Source organism: Giraffa tippelskirchi, chromosome 4 (assembly GCF_054371585.1).
Source record: "Giraffa tippelskirchi isolate mGirTip1 chromosome 4, T2T-mGirTip1v1.2.pri, whole genome shotgun sequence".
NCBI classification, from domain to species: Eukaryota; Metazoa; Chordata; class Mammalia; order Artiodactyla; family Giraffidae; genus Giraffa; species Giraffa tippelskirchi.
The window spans coordinates 37,846,760-37,863,359 of NC_137278.1; the positions used below are offsets into that span (position 1 = coordinate 37,846,760).

At 40.4% G+C, this 16,600-nt stretch overlaps 1 protein-coding gene across 1 annotated transcript in view; it reads right to left on the reverse strand.

The window, feature by feature from the left end:
* The window catches only part of ANTXR1 (ANTXR cell adhesion molecule 1), a 250,291-nt gene that overhangs the window by 168,076 nt on the left and 65,615 nt on the right, over positions 1–16,600 (reverse strand). The window contains exon 9 of the mRNA XM_081594569.1: positions 6,232–6,292. Within this exon, the coding sequence (XP_081450695.1) occupies positions 6,232–6,292 (61 nt within the window). The remainder of the gene's footprint in view (positions 1–6,231; positions 6,293–16,600) is intronic.

Below are 16,600 nucleotides of genomic sequence, written 5' to 3' on the forward strand. Positions count from 1 at the left end.
GGTTTAAGCTGCCTAAAAGTAACTTCGTTTGCACTCATTCGATCATTGTTTATTACAAACAATGGGAAACAACAGAGTACAAATAATAGAATTGCATCTCAAATGATAATGTGGGAAGCTGATGATAACCTCCTTCCATTTCTGGAGGACAAAAGCTTCACATGTAGAGTAGTTGGCAAGTTGTATGCTTAATTCCAATTAGTTTCTTCCTGGAGTATTGCTTACATAGAACACTATGGAGCTATACAAGTCTGAGGCCACCATTGTGGGACCAGAGGAAAACTGTGCTTAGGCAAAGGATGCATTTCTTAAGGAGGAGCTAAACTAAAGTAGGCAGGGCCAATCCAACACTGGGCCAATTCTCCTAATTACACACAGGCTAATCTGCAAAACTATTTGATTAGGAAATTTAAAAAAGAGTTTATATTGGAAGGGAAAGAGAATCATTTAAATGCAGGCAATGTCAAAGCTGGGGCTTCCCGGGTGGCACTAGTGGTAAAGAACATTCCTGCCAGTGCAGGAGATGTAAGAGATGTGGGTTCAGTTCCTGAGTCAAGAAGATCCCTGGAGGAGGGCATGGCAAACAACTGCAGTATTGTTGCCTGGAGAATCCCATGGACAGAGGAGCCTGGCTGGCTACAGTCTATAGGGTCACACAGAGTCAGACATGACTGAAGCGACTTACCAGGCACACATGCAAAGTCAAAGGTGCTGTAAAGGCTCTCCACAGAGCAGGTGACTTCCTACATGTTTTAGAACAGGAACTGTAAATACAGGGACTTAAGCACCATACTAAATGGCAACCATATGCTTGGCCTGGGTATAGGAGTGACAATGGGGAGAGGTGGGATAGTATGGTGAATTGGAAAGAGTACATGCTTCTTTTAAAGGGAAGTTATTCAGTCTCTAATAATCACTATCATGTGATAAATACAGGCCCAGTGTTGCTAGATCTGATTTTTCAATACAAGATGAAAATCTGAATTTTTAGATGAAATCAGACTTTTAAGTGTAGTAATAAATTTGTTATCTTTTTTTTAATTGCAGTGTGAATCAAAAAGAACATATGTGCAGACCAGAGAGGGCTTGTTGGCCGCCAGTTTATAACCTCTGGCAGTGAAGGCTTTGGGGGACGGCTCTCTCTCCAAATAGTTTCACTCATGACATTGAATGAAATTCTTTTCGATCAGGGGAGATCCCTACATCTTCTTCCCATTAAGACTTTTTGTTAAAATGCAAAACAGTTCCAAGTGTACTGGTCTCTTTAGCAATTAAACAATAATCAGCCATTAATATCTTAGCTGACATTGAATTAAGTCTTTAGAAACTTAAAGTTATAAAGGAGGCCCAAAGGAGGAGCTCCCTGGACAGCATATGTTTACAGATGGTCATTCAGCTGTTGTTCGCATAATTCTAGGGGTGGAAAGTTCAGACCATCTACTCTACTGTTGGAAAGCTTTCATTGTAAAAGCTGCATGTGTTAAGCCAAAATCTGCCTCCTTGAATTCCTCCCCAACTGCTCTGTGGTGGTCTCCTGAAGCTACATATAATAAGACCAATAAGTCCTTTTTGCATGGGAGTTCTCCAAATATCCTTGTGTTTCAATTCTTTGTCTAAATCTCTGTGGTCATGTCAGTCCTTCCTCATCCCACAAGCATCTCATTAGCATCTCTTTGAGCAGATCTCTGCTATAGCGCTTCATACATGCTTTTGTATTTTATCTGAACATATGACTATCTCCTAGAGAAGACTGAGAATTTCATGGGGGTTGGGACCAGGCATGCATTTGGGTACTCAAATCCTTTCACATTGTTTGGTACATACATAGTAGACACTAAGAATTGATGGAAAAGAAAAAAGAAAGGAGGGAGAGGGAGAAAGAAGGAAAGAAAAAAGGGAAGAAGGAAGGGAGGAAGAAGGGAAGGAAAGAAAGAATCAGTGACTGGAGTCTTAGAAGCTTGACTATCCTGCGTCTTCCTGTAAATGGACCTTGAGAGCTTGTTTGGAGGTTGTAGCAAGGGAGCACAGCTACTTTTATATCCTTGACTGAAGAACGGATTACAGTGCATGAAGCACTATAGCATTCATGAACTATGCATGAAGCACTACTGCGGAAGGTGATCGTCTTCTACTAGGCATACAGCTTCAGGAGGGACACACATGGGGGGGAGGGAGGGGACACCTGCCTAGCCAGCCGTATCAGCCCAATCAATCCTGTCTATCAATGGAGTGACAGATATCACAGCCAGGCTGCCCTCACATCCTGAATGAATTATTAAATGGTTTCTAGTTCCATCTCCTCTTCTATTAAGAACATTTGTCAATGCCATCCTTAAAATATGGGACTTGGAGCCATGGTCTGAACTTGGAATACTACAGCATGGAATTAGCTCTCTTACCCTGGACACTGGATGGCTACTGATGCACCCTAAGATCGCATCAGCTTCTTTTTTGTCAAAGGCATTCTTGTTGGCTCTCAAGATAGCTATGTGTCTTCTTGCTTTTTTCTTTTTCTTTGCATGAACTGTTACTAAGCCAAGTTTCTCTAAACTTGCTTATATATGAAACTGTTTGCAAGTTTAACATTTTATATTTGTCCCATTAAATTTCACCATGTTATTTGCAGCCCAATATGGAAAGGTCTGTGTTGGATCTCAGTTTTGTTGTCCAGTGTGTTATCTCACTGCCTCACTCAGGGCTCAGTTTGCTGCCAGAATTATGCTTGTTGCTGAGTTGTTGGTGAAAGCCAGCAGAGATCACTGTCTTGGGGGAATGCAGTCATCAGCATAGAGTGTCTTGAGTGGACAGGCCTGGGTGGGGCTTCACAGGAGGGGGTGCTATGGAGACCAAGGAAGGGAAGTAATTCAGAGAGGGAGGAGAGGGGGCTGAGAGGAAAGATTTTGGATGAAAGCAAATTCTGTCTTCTTCACAGATCTGTCTAGGGTTTAGTCTCAATATTTCCTTGTTTACTGTCTCCTTCAGTACATATTGAGTTAGTGAATCATTTTGCAGATACTCTGAACTCTATATATTTCTCCAATTTTCTTTCAGTAGAGAAACACTGTTGTTGTTTACTTACTAAGTTATGTCTGACTCTTTTGCCACCCTATGAACTGTAGCCTGCCAGGGTCCTCTGTCCATGGGATTTCTCAGGCAAGAATACTGGAGTGGGTTGCCATTTCCTTCTCCAGCCGATCTTCCAACCAGTGGATCAAATCTGCGTCTCCTGCATTGGCAGGTGGATTCTTTACCACCGAGCCCCCAGGGAAGCCCAGAAAAACATACAGGCATTGGTATGATGTTATCAACATTCTCACACTGATCTTCAATCCATATTAAAATGATACTGGTGATAATAATATCACCTCGTTTTGTTATAACAGTTCATGATTTTTAAAGCACTTTCACATAAATCTCCAGATCCTCATAGCAGCCTAATGAAAATTTCAGAGGGGGTATGCCTGGGTCTACTTGACAGGAGTTCATAACCATGGGGAGGTGGCCCCCAATATTTCATAAAAGCCATGCTTACTCCAAGAATATTCAGAGATAGACCTTTAAGAGAATCCCTGGAAGAACTTTTGGAGTAGGGATATCTTGTGAAAGTTTCATTTTCTTCTTAATAAAATTATTCTCTAATCAACATGTTTTAACCCTAATGATTCTAAGTCAAGAGAGGTGGGAGCTTGCCTTTTCAAAACCTATGACTAGGTTCCATTGTTGTGTCTTGTGTTAATTTTTTTCTAAGAAATAAAGGAAATGGGGGGTGGAAGGGGAGTTGGGAGTTAGCAGATGCAAACTCGTATATATAGAATGGATAAATAACAAGGTGCTACTGTATAGCACACACATACATATATAACTGAATCATTTTTCTGTACAGCAGAAATTAACACAACATTGTAAATCAACTACACTTCAATTAAAAAAGGAAATAAAGTAAGTAGAATTGGATAGTTTACTCTGATATGGGAAAACTATTGCTTGTCTATAAAATATGCAATATTGCATTTCAGTCAGAGATTTTGTTTTAATTTGTTTAAATTCATTAATGCATTTTAATCTCTTTTCTTATATTTTCCTTAGCTTCAAAAATATCTTTTACTTAATTATTTTTCTTTTTTATTTAATAAGAAACATACTAAAAACTGAATTTGCTGGGATCAGATCTTGTGGATCCTGATATTTCTGTGCCATATTCATTATATTTATATATGTGGGCTTTTTATTGTTTTGAACACCTTGATGGTAAGTAAAGCAGATTTTGGTTTATTAATCTTTGATTCAAGAATTATTTAATAAGATATTTTTCCATTGTCCAACCAGTTGAGATTTTGTGGGTTTGAGGGGTCTTGTTCTGTCTTCGTCTATTTCTAATTTTGCTTCATTTTAAATTGACAGTTCAAAGGTCTGATAAATTCTTGAGATTAGGTGAAAGTAGTTGTTAATCAGGGTCAAATGAGCAAAAATTGGTGCATTGTTTATTGAAGGAATATATGAATCAAGACATTCAGTCAACATTTATTGACCACCTATTAAGTACCGTGTACTCTGTGAGGCAGTGGGAAGTGGAGAGAAATAAGATTTCTTCTCTGTCCCCAAGAACCTTACAGGAAGGGTACTGATTATGCTAGTGAATTAACAGAAGTTGTATTCATTGTCTTTAAATGTTCTGATTCAATACATGGTTGCAAAACATCCAGTAGGATTGCTAAACTGCAAGTCTGGGTTGTTTTTTCATGAATGAGATAGTTGCACAATTAAGGAACTCCCCTATTTTCTAATTGTTTTAAAATAAAGGAATTATAAAAATTGTGGAGGCAGATTTACCTTGGAGCTAATGAACCCTGGTCAAGGCTCCTGGCACTGGGTTCGATGTAGTCATATGCTTTTGTAAATTTGCAAAGGTAAGATATTTCAATTCTTTTTCTTAAGAAGGTTTTCCTGGACCTGTTTTTGTGCCAGCTGCATATGTTCCTGCCATCTGTGTTGCCAGGTAGCAGTGTATTTAAAGGTCAACAGATACTCTTTGTTGATTGCTTTTCTTCAGGAAATTTACACACAATTCTGAATAGTCAGTCCCCAAGTACCACTAACAACTTTGTAGGTTTACATATATACTTAGTGTTTTATTGTTGGTTCATACTATTCAGTACATCTAACTCCTTGAAAGTGTTTCAGTTATTCTAAAATATAGCCAAGAAACTGGAATGAAATCCTCAAGGAATTACCTCACTTATATCAATAAAATATGCCATAAAGAATAAAACTGTAGTTTTTGAAAAAGCTGGAAAGTTCTTCCTCACTACTTACAGGGTTGCATGATATATTTTCTATGATAAATTAATAATTGGCACTTGGTATTTTAGGAGACTAGAAAGATGATGTCAACAGTGAAGTCTCAACAGTGGAAGACTCCAGGTCCTAGAGCACCAGGAAATAACAGAGAGAGAGTTTATTCTTTTCAAATCTTGAGCACCTACCACAGTGCCTGGCATTCATGAGGTGCCTAACAGTACTTTTTAAATAAATAAAAGAAGAATGATGGGGAAACTGCCAGGAATTATATGAAGAGAGCCAGCATGGTTAAAGTTTTAGGCAGTCCGTTATAACAAAACAACAACAAGACCCCAATTTTGATCAGTCAGACAAAATACTGTGACCCAGAGAAGGTTGATTTTTTGTTAAAATAGTAGAGGTTTGCTGCATTAATGACAAAATTATAATGGCTCTTTACGGGGCCAACTGGAGTTGCCTATTGACATTCTGTCAGGGCTGGCAGATGGGGCAATTAATTAAGATCAAAATATTAGTTATGGAAAGAGGTTCAGCACCAGTTAAACAATTAAATATGTCAACATTTCAGAGGTGGCCTATGATCACTGTGATGTGATGTAGGGCTGCCATGAAAATGAAGGTTTGGATTCCACTTGTATCCAGAGAGGGGTATTGGTGGCAGTGTGTGGGAATCCAGTATTTCTGTAATATTCCTATAATTAGTTCCCATGAAAGGAGAGAATTTGGATAGGGTGTTTCAAACTTTCAAACAACTGACATGTTGTTTATTTATTACCTTTTTGCCCCAGAAGCAAATTTAGCAATTTCTGCTCCTCTTTTCCCTCTCCCTTTTCGTGCCCCGACTCCCTTCTTTGCTTCTGATGAAGTAAACGCGACCTGAATTCAAAATCTCATCATTCATGTGACAGCAATTAACACTTAGTTTCAATTTACCTCCTGCGCATATGGTGGATGGTTCAGCTGCTAGAATTTCGATGCAGGATTTCTTCAAAATCTAGGAGGAGAGGAAATCAAAAAGTCAAAGTCAAAGCATAGCTTATCTTGTTAGAAAAGTGGGTTTGATTTTAGCTACCAAGATCAGAAGGCTCAGGACACTATGTTGTAGTGGGTGGGTAAGTAGACTGTTACATTTTCACTGGTATCATTAATGTCAAGCATTTAATGAGCAGTACTGTGCTAGATGTTCTGGGTGTCACAAAAGCTATGTGCATGCGTGCTAAGTCACTTCAGTCCTGTCCGACTCTGTGAGACCCTATGGACTGCAGCCTGCCAGGCTCCTCTGTCCATGGGATTCTCCAGGCAAGAATACTGGACTGGGCTGCCTTGCCCTCCTCCAGGGGATCTTCCTGACCCAGGGATTGAAGCCGCATCTCTTAGGTCTCCTGCATTGGCAGGTGGGTTCTTACTACTAGCGCCACCCTGGAAGCCCCACAAAAGCCATAGGAATTATTTATTCATTTGTTCTGGCAGATATGTATTGAATCTATGAAAGGCCAGTCCTAGTTATAGAGAGGTTTAACATCCAGTAGATGAAATGGGAGCTACACTTGAAAAGATAAATAACAACGGACCATCCTATGTAATAGGTGCCAGGGTAAAAGAGCAGACAGTATGAGCTACAGAGTTCATGGGGGAGATCACTGAGGGCTGTAATTGAGAAGGCCTTCCTGGAAGAAGTGGGTGCTGAGGGTGGGATTCAGTCAAGTGGTGGGGAGTAAGTTAGGGGAAGGTTAAGTTCCCGGCAGGGAGTGGCATTTGCAAAGGTAAGAAACTAGAAATGCATAGACCTCTTTAGCTGGAACAAAAGAAGCTTAAAAAGTAGAAAAATGAGTGATTAATAGATAAGACCAGAGAGATAGGATGGAAATGGCCAACTCTCTAGAAGAGATGCATGCTCAGATTACTCAGAGTCGCCTTCTAGTTAAAGAAGTGGAAACATGTTGCAGGCGAAGGATGTATTTGAAGGCTGCTTGTTGTGCCTCACACTTTAAGAGGACCTTACTTAAATGGAAATGTAGTTTCCCCCCAAGTGAGTCTTGCAGGGTTCAGTGGAGAGTCTGGAGAACCCCAAGACTGCACAGGGAATTAATAATAAAGGCTTCCGGCGAAATCAGGGTATCTGACTTTTAAGCTTTTCTCTGCCATTTATGAATCCCACCGCTTACTGCATAAGGATTCTAAAATTTTGGCCAAGCATTTTAAACAAGTATAGGACACTGAGTGATATACTGCTGTATCTTTATTTGGGTGGGTCTTACTTAATTTGGAAATTGAAATGGGTCAGAGGGCTGAAGAAGACCATTGCTCTATTTATGAAAGGGGCATTTGTTAAAAGAATTAGTAGTGAAATAAAATATAAAGCCTGTAAAAGAAAAAAAGCATTTTTAGCATTGGGAAACACCCATTAACTTGCATGGGTGTATTTAGCAAATACGCTTCTTTGTTCCAGCTTAAGTGATATATATGCCACAAGGATACAGTCAAACAAAATATATAATAAATTACAATAGGGGAGGAAATGGATTAAAGGGAAAATCAGGGGAAGATGAAGTAAGGAGTGAGAATAGCATAGAAAAAAATACATTGGGAAGAGCTTATTTCCTTGCTAGGAGTGGCTCCTGAATTTAATTCTAAGCTTTTTAGTAGCAAATGAGGACAGACAATATTTATGAGATTCTCAGTCTGAAGAACGAAAACAAACCAGTTTCTCAGAAGAGATAATATTTACCCATTCCAGAGAGAAATCTGGGCATCCTCATAGAGAAGCATTGTGAAAGGAAATGAACAACATGCTTCAGAAAATTGTTCTCTGATACACAGGCAACAAAACATTCAGATGTATTCACTGAGAGGCTCCCTTGCAACCATGTATTTGAGGTAATTCTCTATATCTGAGAGTCATAAGAAGCAGTGCAATCTTCCCTTAGTATCTGCAGGAGGAGTGGTCCAGGATCTCCATGGATACCGAAGTCAGAGGATGCACAAGTCCCTTATATAAAATGGTGGAGTATCTGCACACATTCTTCCATATACTTTAGGGGTCCCCAACCTTCAGGTTATGGAAATAGTACGCATCCATGGCCTGTTAGGAATTGGGCTGCACAGAAAGAGGTGAGCGGCAGCAAGCCAGTGAAGCTTCTATCTGCCACTCCCCATCACTCGCATTACCACTGAACCATTCCCCTGCCCCCACCCCTGGTCCATGGAAAAATTGTCTCCCACGAAATCAGTCCCTGGTGCCAAAAAGGTTGGGGACCACTGCTTTAAATCATCTCTAGATTGCTTATAATTCCCAATACAATGGAAATGCTACGTAAATAGTTCCCAGCATGCTGCAAACTCAAGTTTTACTTTTTGGAACTTTCTGGATTTTTTTTCAAATATTTTTGATCCCCAGCTGGTTGAATCTGCAGATGTGAGACCCAGGTTACAGAGGGCTGACTGTATTTCTTTTTCTTGACAATCCTAAGATTTAGACTTCCAGCTATTTTTCCTGAACATTCTTTCTGCCTCTTTCACAATTTAAAGGCATTTTAGTATCTGTTTTCAGCTTCTATGTGCTTCCAGAGTCCTTTTTGTCAGCGCTTGCCTTATTTCCTCTCGCTTTGGCTTACCCAGTCACCACGCACCTCAAGCACAGGTGCAGCCTCAGTTCCCCCTGTTTCGCGGGAATGGGATAATGTGCACCCAACTCTCCACCTCCATCTCTGTTAGTCAGTGGTCCTCACATACCTGGTTCTGGGGACCCAGTATCACCCCTGAGCCCTTCACTGATATTCTGACTTGGAATGAGGGACCCCCAAGGATATATCCTGGGCATCCATGTTTCCCTTCTGGCTTTTCCTTCCTCCTCTTTCCAATGGTCAAGACAGTCCTTTAGATGCAGCAACATCCTAGGATTAGGGCTTGCCAGGATCCTCATCCAGATCCTCCTCAGATAGCACCTGCTCTACCTGAGCTGTGATGATTGTCCTCTCCCCTCTCCCCTGTAGTTTGCTGCCACTGGGCTCTTCTTGTCTGAAGGGCCATCCTAGCTACTGGTGGCCATGACTCAGAGAGGCAACCACCCGCTTCATCATGTCTTCAGGCATAAATCTCCAAACAGGCCACAATGGAAGAAACAGAATTGACTCACTGGAGAAATTTATTAAACAGTGACGTTAGAACAACACAAAGCTGTTTCTTACGTTTTAAACAAAATTCCTCCATCTCCCTTTATAAGTCATTTTATCATCTGCAACTAAAAATTTCAACAGTCCAAGAATGAAAATTGAGCTATTGGATCTATCCTGTCTCCATTCTTCAAACTCCATCAAAACACAAAAATGAAATTTTCACCCATGTTACGTTCCTGACTTGGAAGCAACATTTTTGAACCAACTCTAATACTTGACCAGGGGTCAGTAAAGGAAACACCCGTGAATCTTTAACCACAAAGACACACTTGCAGGTTTTGTCATAATAAACACATGCCGTATGATTCTCTCAAAGTGTCTGCAATTAGCTGATAAATCTAAGGAGTGTATTAAGGGCCAAAAAATGTCAGCCAAGTACAGTGATTCAATCCAGTAAAAACACAGCTTTCCCAATCTTAACATAAAACATCTGGAAGGGATACGGTACAGCCAATAGAGTAAAATTTATCAGTGAGGGGGATGGGCAGGATTTGTCTGGGACTGTGGCTTCTATTAGTTTGAAATATCTGGTTTCAAAAGGTAGGAAGTCAGAATGGCATGAGGTGGATTTGGGGTCCTTTGGTTATTAGCAGCCCAGACTGTACAGTAATCAGTCTGTCTGAACTTCAGCAGACAGCAGAGCAGCCTAGGGACTGGAGACTGGATGGGTGTGGGGAGGCAGAGGATCCGTCCCCGATCTGGGCACTGGTAGCCATGGAGGAGGTACAGACAGAGCACTGGGAACCAGATGATGGGGAATGACTAGACAGAGTGGAAAGAACTCACACAGGGTCGGGGTGATATCAGAGGTGACAGAATAACTGACCTATCATGGAGACTAGGCTAAGACTACCACATGCCTCAAGCCTAACCAGTGTGAGGAGTTGGCTTCTGGTCTTGACCCTGGTCCTCTACTTGTCTGACTTATGGTCCCTGGAAAATCATTAAACTTGTCTGAACCCCAATTTGGGGGAAAAGTTTAACATACTAATAATTTAGAATCTGGAATCAAATTGCTGGGGTCAACTCAGTCACAAGCACTGTGACCTTGGGCAAGTTCCATCACTTCTCTGAGCCTGTTTCCTCATCTGTAATGGTGGGATAAGAACAGCAAGTACTGCATGAGGTTGTTGAGTAGGGAAGGTTAGATGAGATACTATAGGCAGAGTCCATAGCACAGGGCCTGGAAATCCTCAACTAATAGTGATTTATTCTTGGGAACCTGGGCTCTGGAGACAGAAAAAAATAGATCTGGACTTTAAATAGACTTCCTGTTCAGATCCAAGCCCCACCACTTACTGGCCAGGAGGATTTGGATAAGTTATTGAACTTCTGCATCTCAGTTTCTTTTTCTGTAAAATGAGAATAAGAAAAACACTGACCTCAAAGAGCTGTCTGATGGTAAAATGAGTAACAGACAAGAATGCAGAGAAGTTTCATTTGTAAAATCAATAGAACTTGGGTGGTAAAAGTTGGCTTAGAGAGTGAGGAAGAGAGTGAGATTAAGGAATACTGACAAGGTTTTTGTTCTATAGACAGAACTAGACAGATGTGATTAGTCAATAGATAGTTATTTAATGACCTTGGGCCATCAGCCAACAAGTGCCTTTCGTGAAAATAAGGTACCAAGAAATAGGTTCAGGACAGCCTTAGTAGTGAAGCACTTAGCAGGGTGTCTAACACATACTCAGTTCTCAAACAATGGTAGCTGCTACTTTTACTTCTGTTACTGCTGCTATGACTGCTACTACTCTTGGGCAAAGACAGTCACTCATAACTGCTTCTATCTCATCACTCACCACTGGCCTCTTGCTAAATCCTATTTGCTGAAAATGCCTGAAATATGGCTAATAATGTTATCCTGCTACCTTCTGGGCAGATTTCAAAAAGAAGATATATGGGTAAGCATGTTGGAAATCTGTAAAGAGCTCTGGAAATGCACGTGTTGTTACTGGTAGTGATACTCTTGAACACCTCATTAGATTGTTAGGGGAGTAAAAGAGGCAACAGATGTAAAATAACTCTGCCAAGTAATAAGAGCTATTTAATATATTTAAAGTGAAATCCATGGTGGATTAGTCCAGGACTTTACTTATTTATTTATTCTGAAGCCTTTTCTCATAAAGTTCAGAGTTTATACAGAGATTTCTCAAGAATCTATAAAGATTGTGAATATTTGCATAGAGTTGTTATGAATCCCTCCCTTATCATAAGCATACCTAACTTTTCCCCCCTCATTGCTCTGCCTCCTTCCCTAATAAACTATCATTCTTTATATACTTGGCCATTTCCTGTTGGAAGGGTTCTGTGTGTGTTCATATAAGACCAGTTTCCTTTATCCATTTGTGGTAAAAGGGCCTTTTGCTTCTACATATCTAGATAGCATGTTTCTTAGTGTCTTACTTATCATGAAAGGCATATTCTGCTTCTAAGATGCCTGGAGCTTGAAGTAGGCTGGCCTGTGGCTGTTTAACTATCTATCACCCAATTATGTCTGTCTAGTTCTCTAAGCCAAAACTTAGCAATTTCCCTTAAATTCACTCTCTTTGTCACCCTCCAAATTCAGTATGGATTTTGTGACCTAAGTCTTGGTGATTTTACCAATGAAATATTTCTGTATTCATTCACATTTTAATATAAATTACTATCTTCCAGAGGACTTATTGTGATTTATAATGATATATTTGTCTTTTTGATTGGTTGGTCATTGTCTATCTACCCTCTTAGACTATAACCTCTACAAAGGCAAGGAGAATTGTTTTTATCCAGCACATAGTAGGCACTAAATAAATATTTGTTGCACAAACAAATGGCACACTTTCTGCATGGCTTCATTAATTGTCATTTTAGCATATTATATAGCAGTCTTTCTTTTTCCCCATAAATATAATCTTTTATTACATTAATCTTTTCTGGTTTTTTAAATTAAATTTTCAATCTTTTATAGTCTTTTGAATACAAGGCTAGTTTCAGCATCTTGTAACATCTCCCTCTTCTTACTAAGCACCACCGTCTTTGGAGACTGCCCTTCCAGCAGGCCTAATTCTCACCTTCATCCTTTTAAATGACTTATATTTTAAAACAGTAACGTTGTAGGTGTATTATGTCCCTATGTTTAAAGTCTAGATGGGCCTGCTTTGTAAAAGGCCTTGGTCCCTTGGCAAAAATGTATAAATATATGTTTGGGAGGTGGGGTTCAGACTCCCAGGTACAATATTATAGCTGATGGCAGTATTCATATTGGATAAGCCTAGAGGATATTGCTTTTAGAAAATGTCAGGGAGTTTGGGACACACATCTGGCTCATCTTTGTCTTCAAGACTGTCAATCTTGCCCCCACGAATTTTGAAACTATTTGATCTCTAATAAAATTTTGAAAAAAAAAAAAAGATAGTCACCTTTCCAAAATAAATTCCATTCCACACTTAAAAATCAATAGACCTATTTATTGTCCATATTTATGGACATTATCCTAGATTCCTATCAGTTCTACAGAATCTGAATTTAAAATAAAAATTTACTAACACACAGAGATCTTTCTAGGATTCATACATGATTTTATATATAGTCATTGTTATGTTTAGTTGCTAAGTTGTGCCTGACTCTTTGTGACCCTGTGGACCCTAGCCCTCCAGGCTCCTATGTATAGTCATGCATAATACCAAGTAAATATTCCAACGTGCAAGAAAGACATTTTTAAGAGATTACTGAATTTTAGACAATAAAGCTTATTATCCTCAAAACATGCGAGAGTTTTTGTCTGGAGAGGGGCATCCAGCTTATCTAAATATCTGCTACTCTTCTCTTAGTTTCACACTCAAGGAGAGTCTGGTGCGAAGGAGCACAGGACAAACAAGGTTTTGAAACTGAGAAAATTCGTCTTTTTTCTATGAAACCACTTTCCTCTCTTGTTTTCAGAAGGAAAGCTCAGATAATTGTGAACTCCAAGACGAGGTTTATTTAGTAAAATGAGCTTGTTGATCTCATGAATGCTGGCAAAGTCAGTGGCCCTCCTGGGGAGCTGAACCCTGCAGTGTTTCACTGGATTGTGTCTAAATTCTGCTATTGCTTTTACAATAAGTCTTAACAGATTCCTAGATATAGGAGAAGGAGCTGGAGGGTGTGGGGTTGACCTGAGGGTTAACTGAACATACCTCCCTGCAATCTCTACAGCCTATTTAAGTAATGGGAATTTTTATTACATTTGGATTCTTTACTGAGTTAAATAGAAATAATAGCTTAGCTGAAATGCCTGACCTGAATGTCTGTAAAGTCTGATTAACGACTGCTGAGGCAAATGATTTTTTAAAAAGCTTTTCCGCTCACCACAAAAACTACAATTAATTCTATTTATGCTTCCAGGCCTGCTAATGTGAATGCAGCACAAAATGCCACCTTTTATAGATCCAGTCCTGGGAAAGAGGGTAGGGAAAGACTAAGAGGATTTTACAAGAAACAGAGACACAAAACTGCCCACATGTGGGGCCACATAGGTCACGAACACTCTGCAGTTCTTGGAGCTGCTTTGCAATGAATTCCTATGCTCAGCCCCGCACTCGATGCCACAGGGGGAATACGACACAGGGGGCGGGCTCTGACTACACAATTCAGCAACTGACCAGGAGGAAAGGCAAGTGCCAAGCAAGTGATGTCAACAATTAGCACCAGTGGAGTTCAAGGCAGGGAGAGTTCAAGGTGCAGGAGAGATCAGGGCAGGCTCCGCGGAAAAGAGAGGATGGGAGCAGAGCCTTGAAGTTGAGACAGAACTCAAGACAGGATTTAGATGGGGCAAAGGTGGAGAGGAAAGTTTCTTCCTTCACAAACAAGGCTGATTTAAGAGAAGGGCTGCTGCTGAAATGAATCTCCCCTTCTGCTAGCCCTGGAAGGAGAGCTGGTTCGGTTAAGTCAGGTACTTGCCAGGACTACAGGAATGTGATGCAGATACTGTTTTTTGGTTGTTGTTTTTTATGCGGACCACTTTTAAAGTCTTTATTGAATTTGTTTCAATATTGCTTCTGTTTTTCATGTTTTGGTTTTTTGGCCATAAGGCATATGGGATCTTAGCTCCCTGACCAAAGATCGAACCTGTGCCCCCTGCATTGGAAGGTGATGTCTTGAGCACTGGACCCCCAGGGAAACCCCAGGGATTTAGATATTTGATTGGAGAAAAACCCTTAGCAGTCCCTTGTGGGGTCTTGGAAGAGTAGATGGGTGGGAAGTCAGGAAGATGGGCTTTGACTTTTGTCAAAGCTCCAGTAGGGCTGGACGAGGGGCTTTTGCATTCCCATAAGGGGAAGGGAGAAATTAGCACATAATATGGTTACCATAAATAAAATAAATATATATATACACCATGGAATAGATCCAGTCCTCAGTTTCAGTAGTTCTCACAGCTTCCTTGATAACAAGGATGTTAGTGCCATAACTTGCAAGAAATCCTTTCAAATATAGTCATGTTTGCCCAATACTTGTTTATAGCTGATCAAACATGCAGAAAGCTCTAGGCACTGACTCACCCCTCGAATTAGTAGGAAGCCCTATGCAGGCTTAAATATTTATTCTAGAGAAATGTTCCTGGATGGAGAGAGTTTGGTGCCAGTGACTGAGTTCTTCTCAGAGACCAAGTGTGCTTGGTTCTAGGCACCACCCTTGATTGCACGAGAAGTGGGGACAGCGGGGAGGAGGAGCTGGCATCATGGTAACCAGGTCAAGCATTAGGATTCAAAGTTGCAGACCCACTTCAGTGTTATCCAAACCCAGCTTTCATGCAGGTTCCCATTTCACTGCCTGCAGCACTTTTGAAAAGGCAAACAAAGACCCAGGAGCCTCACTGGACCTTTGCTTCATATTTTCACTTGAGGGCTGGCGCTGCATTCACCAGTTGTGGTCAGTGGAAACTCCCGGAGAAAGCCACAATAAGAAAAGGCAAAAAAATAGTTTCTTCCTTTACAGTTTTACTGGCTTAAAGGGCTCCAATCTTCCAATCTTCTAAATTTTGTTTTATAATTTTATCAACTGAATTCTGCAAAAACAAGAAGGAATTCTCTACCTCCGAGGTAGAGTCCTGAGCAAATGTGAAAGTGAAGATGTTTCTTTCAGCTGTGGCAAGCTGCCAGCCTCTCAAAATGATGGAATTTCATCCACTGAGCAGAAACTGAGATTTTCAGAGATGCTCTCCACCTAATAGTAAATGGCAGAGTCTCCTGTCCACCAATGGTGCACTCACACCAGAGCACCTGCCTGGACTCTGGTCTTGTCTTTGCTTTAACTCTGTAAACTGTGTCAAGTCATTTCACATTCTTGGTCCTCAGGGTCCTCTTCTCCGAAATGGAGCTGCTTCCTGGCCTACCCACATCATTCGTTAAATGCTGTGGTCATTTTGTTATGGACCTTAGAGACAGAACTGAGTCTATTCTGGATCACTGCCCACTGCTGTGCAATCTTGGACCAGTTAGCTAATCTCTCTGTGCTTAGGGTATCTGCTTCTATGGAAGGAGTAATAATATCTACATTAAATGGTGGGGGTGAGCATTTGATGAGATGACTATGTAAAATGATTTTCACTGTGCCTAACAGCTAAGAATTCACTAAATGATGACTTCTTATTTTTAACCTTTCTAAGGAAATTGAGGTGGAAGAAAGCCTGAGCTCTAGAGTCATGTACTTGGCTTCCAACCTTGATCTCCCCATTAGAGCTGTGTGCTCTTGTGCAGGGTATCTGAGCCTCAGTTTCTTTATCTGTAAAATGGGAATATTTCCTTCACAGGGCTGTTATGATTTTTAAATGGGGTAATATTAAATGAGAAAAAGAAACAATATTTGGTATCAAAATAAATTATGAGCTTTTCTCTCTGCCTATTCCCTGTGTCCCACTGATGGGAGATTAAAATGGAAAATAAGTGAAAGCACTTTGAACTAACACATTACACAAAATCTGAGTACTTCTTCCTTAAAGTAGAGAGGATTGAATAATAGTAAAAAGACCAAAACACAGGAATCAGATTGAGGAAGCAGAGAATCCAGGGACTTCCTGCATCCATGCCTTAGATAATCAGTTCCCTATAATCCAGTGATTTTCCATTTCCTCAGACATTCACAGCCCAGTATTGTGGAAAAAGCAGACTCTA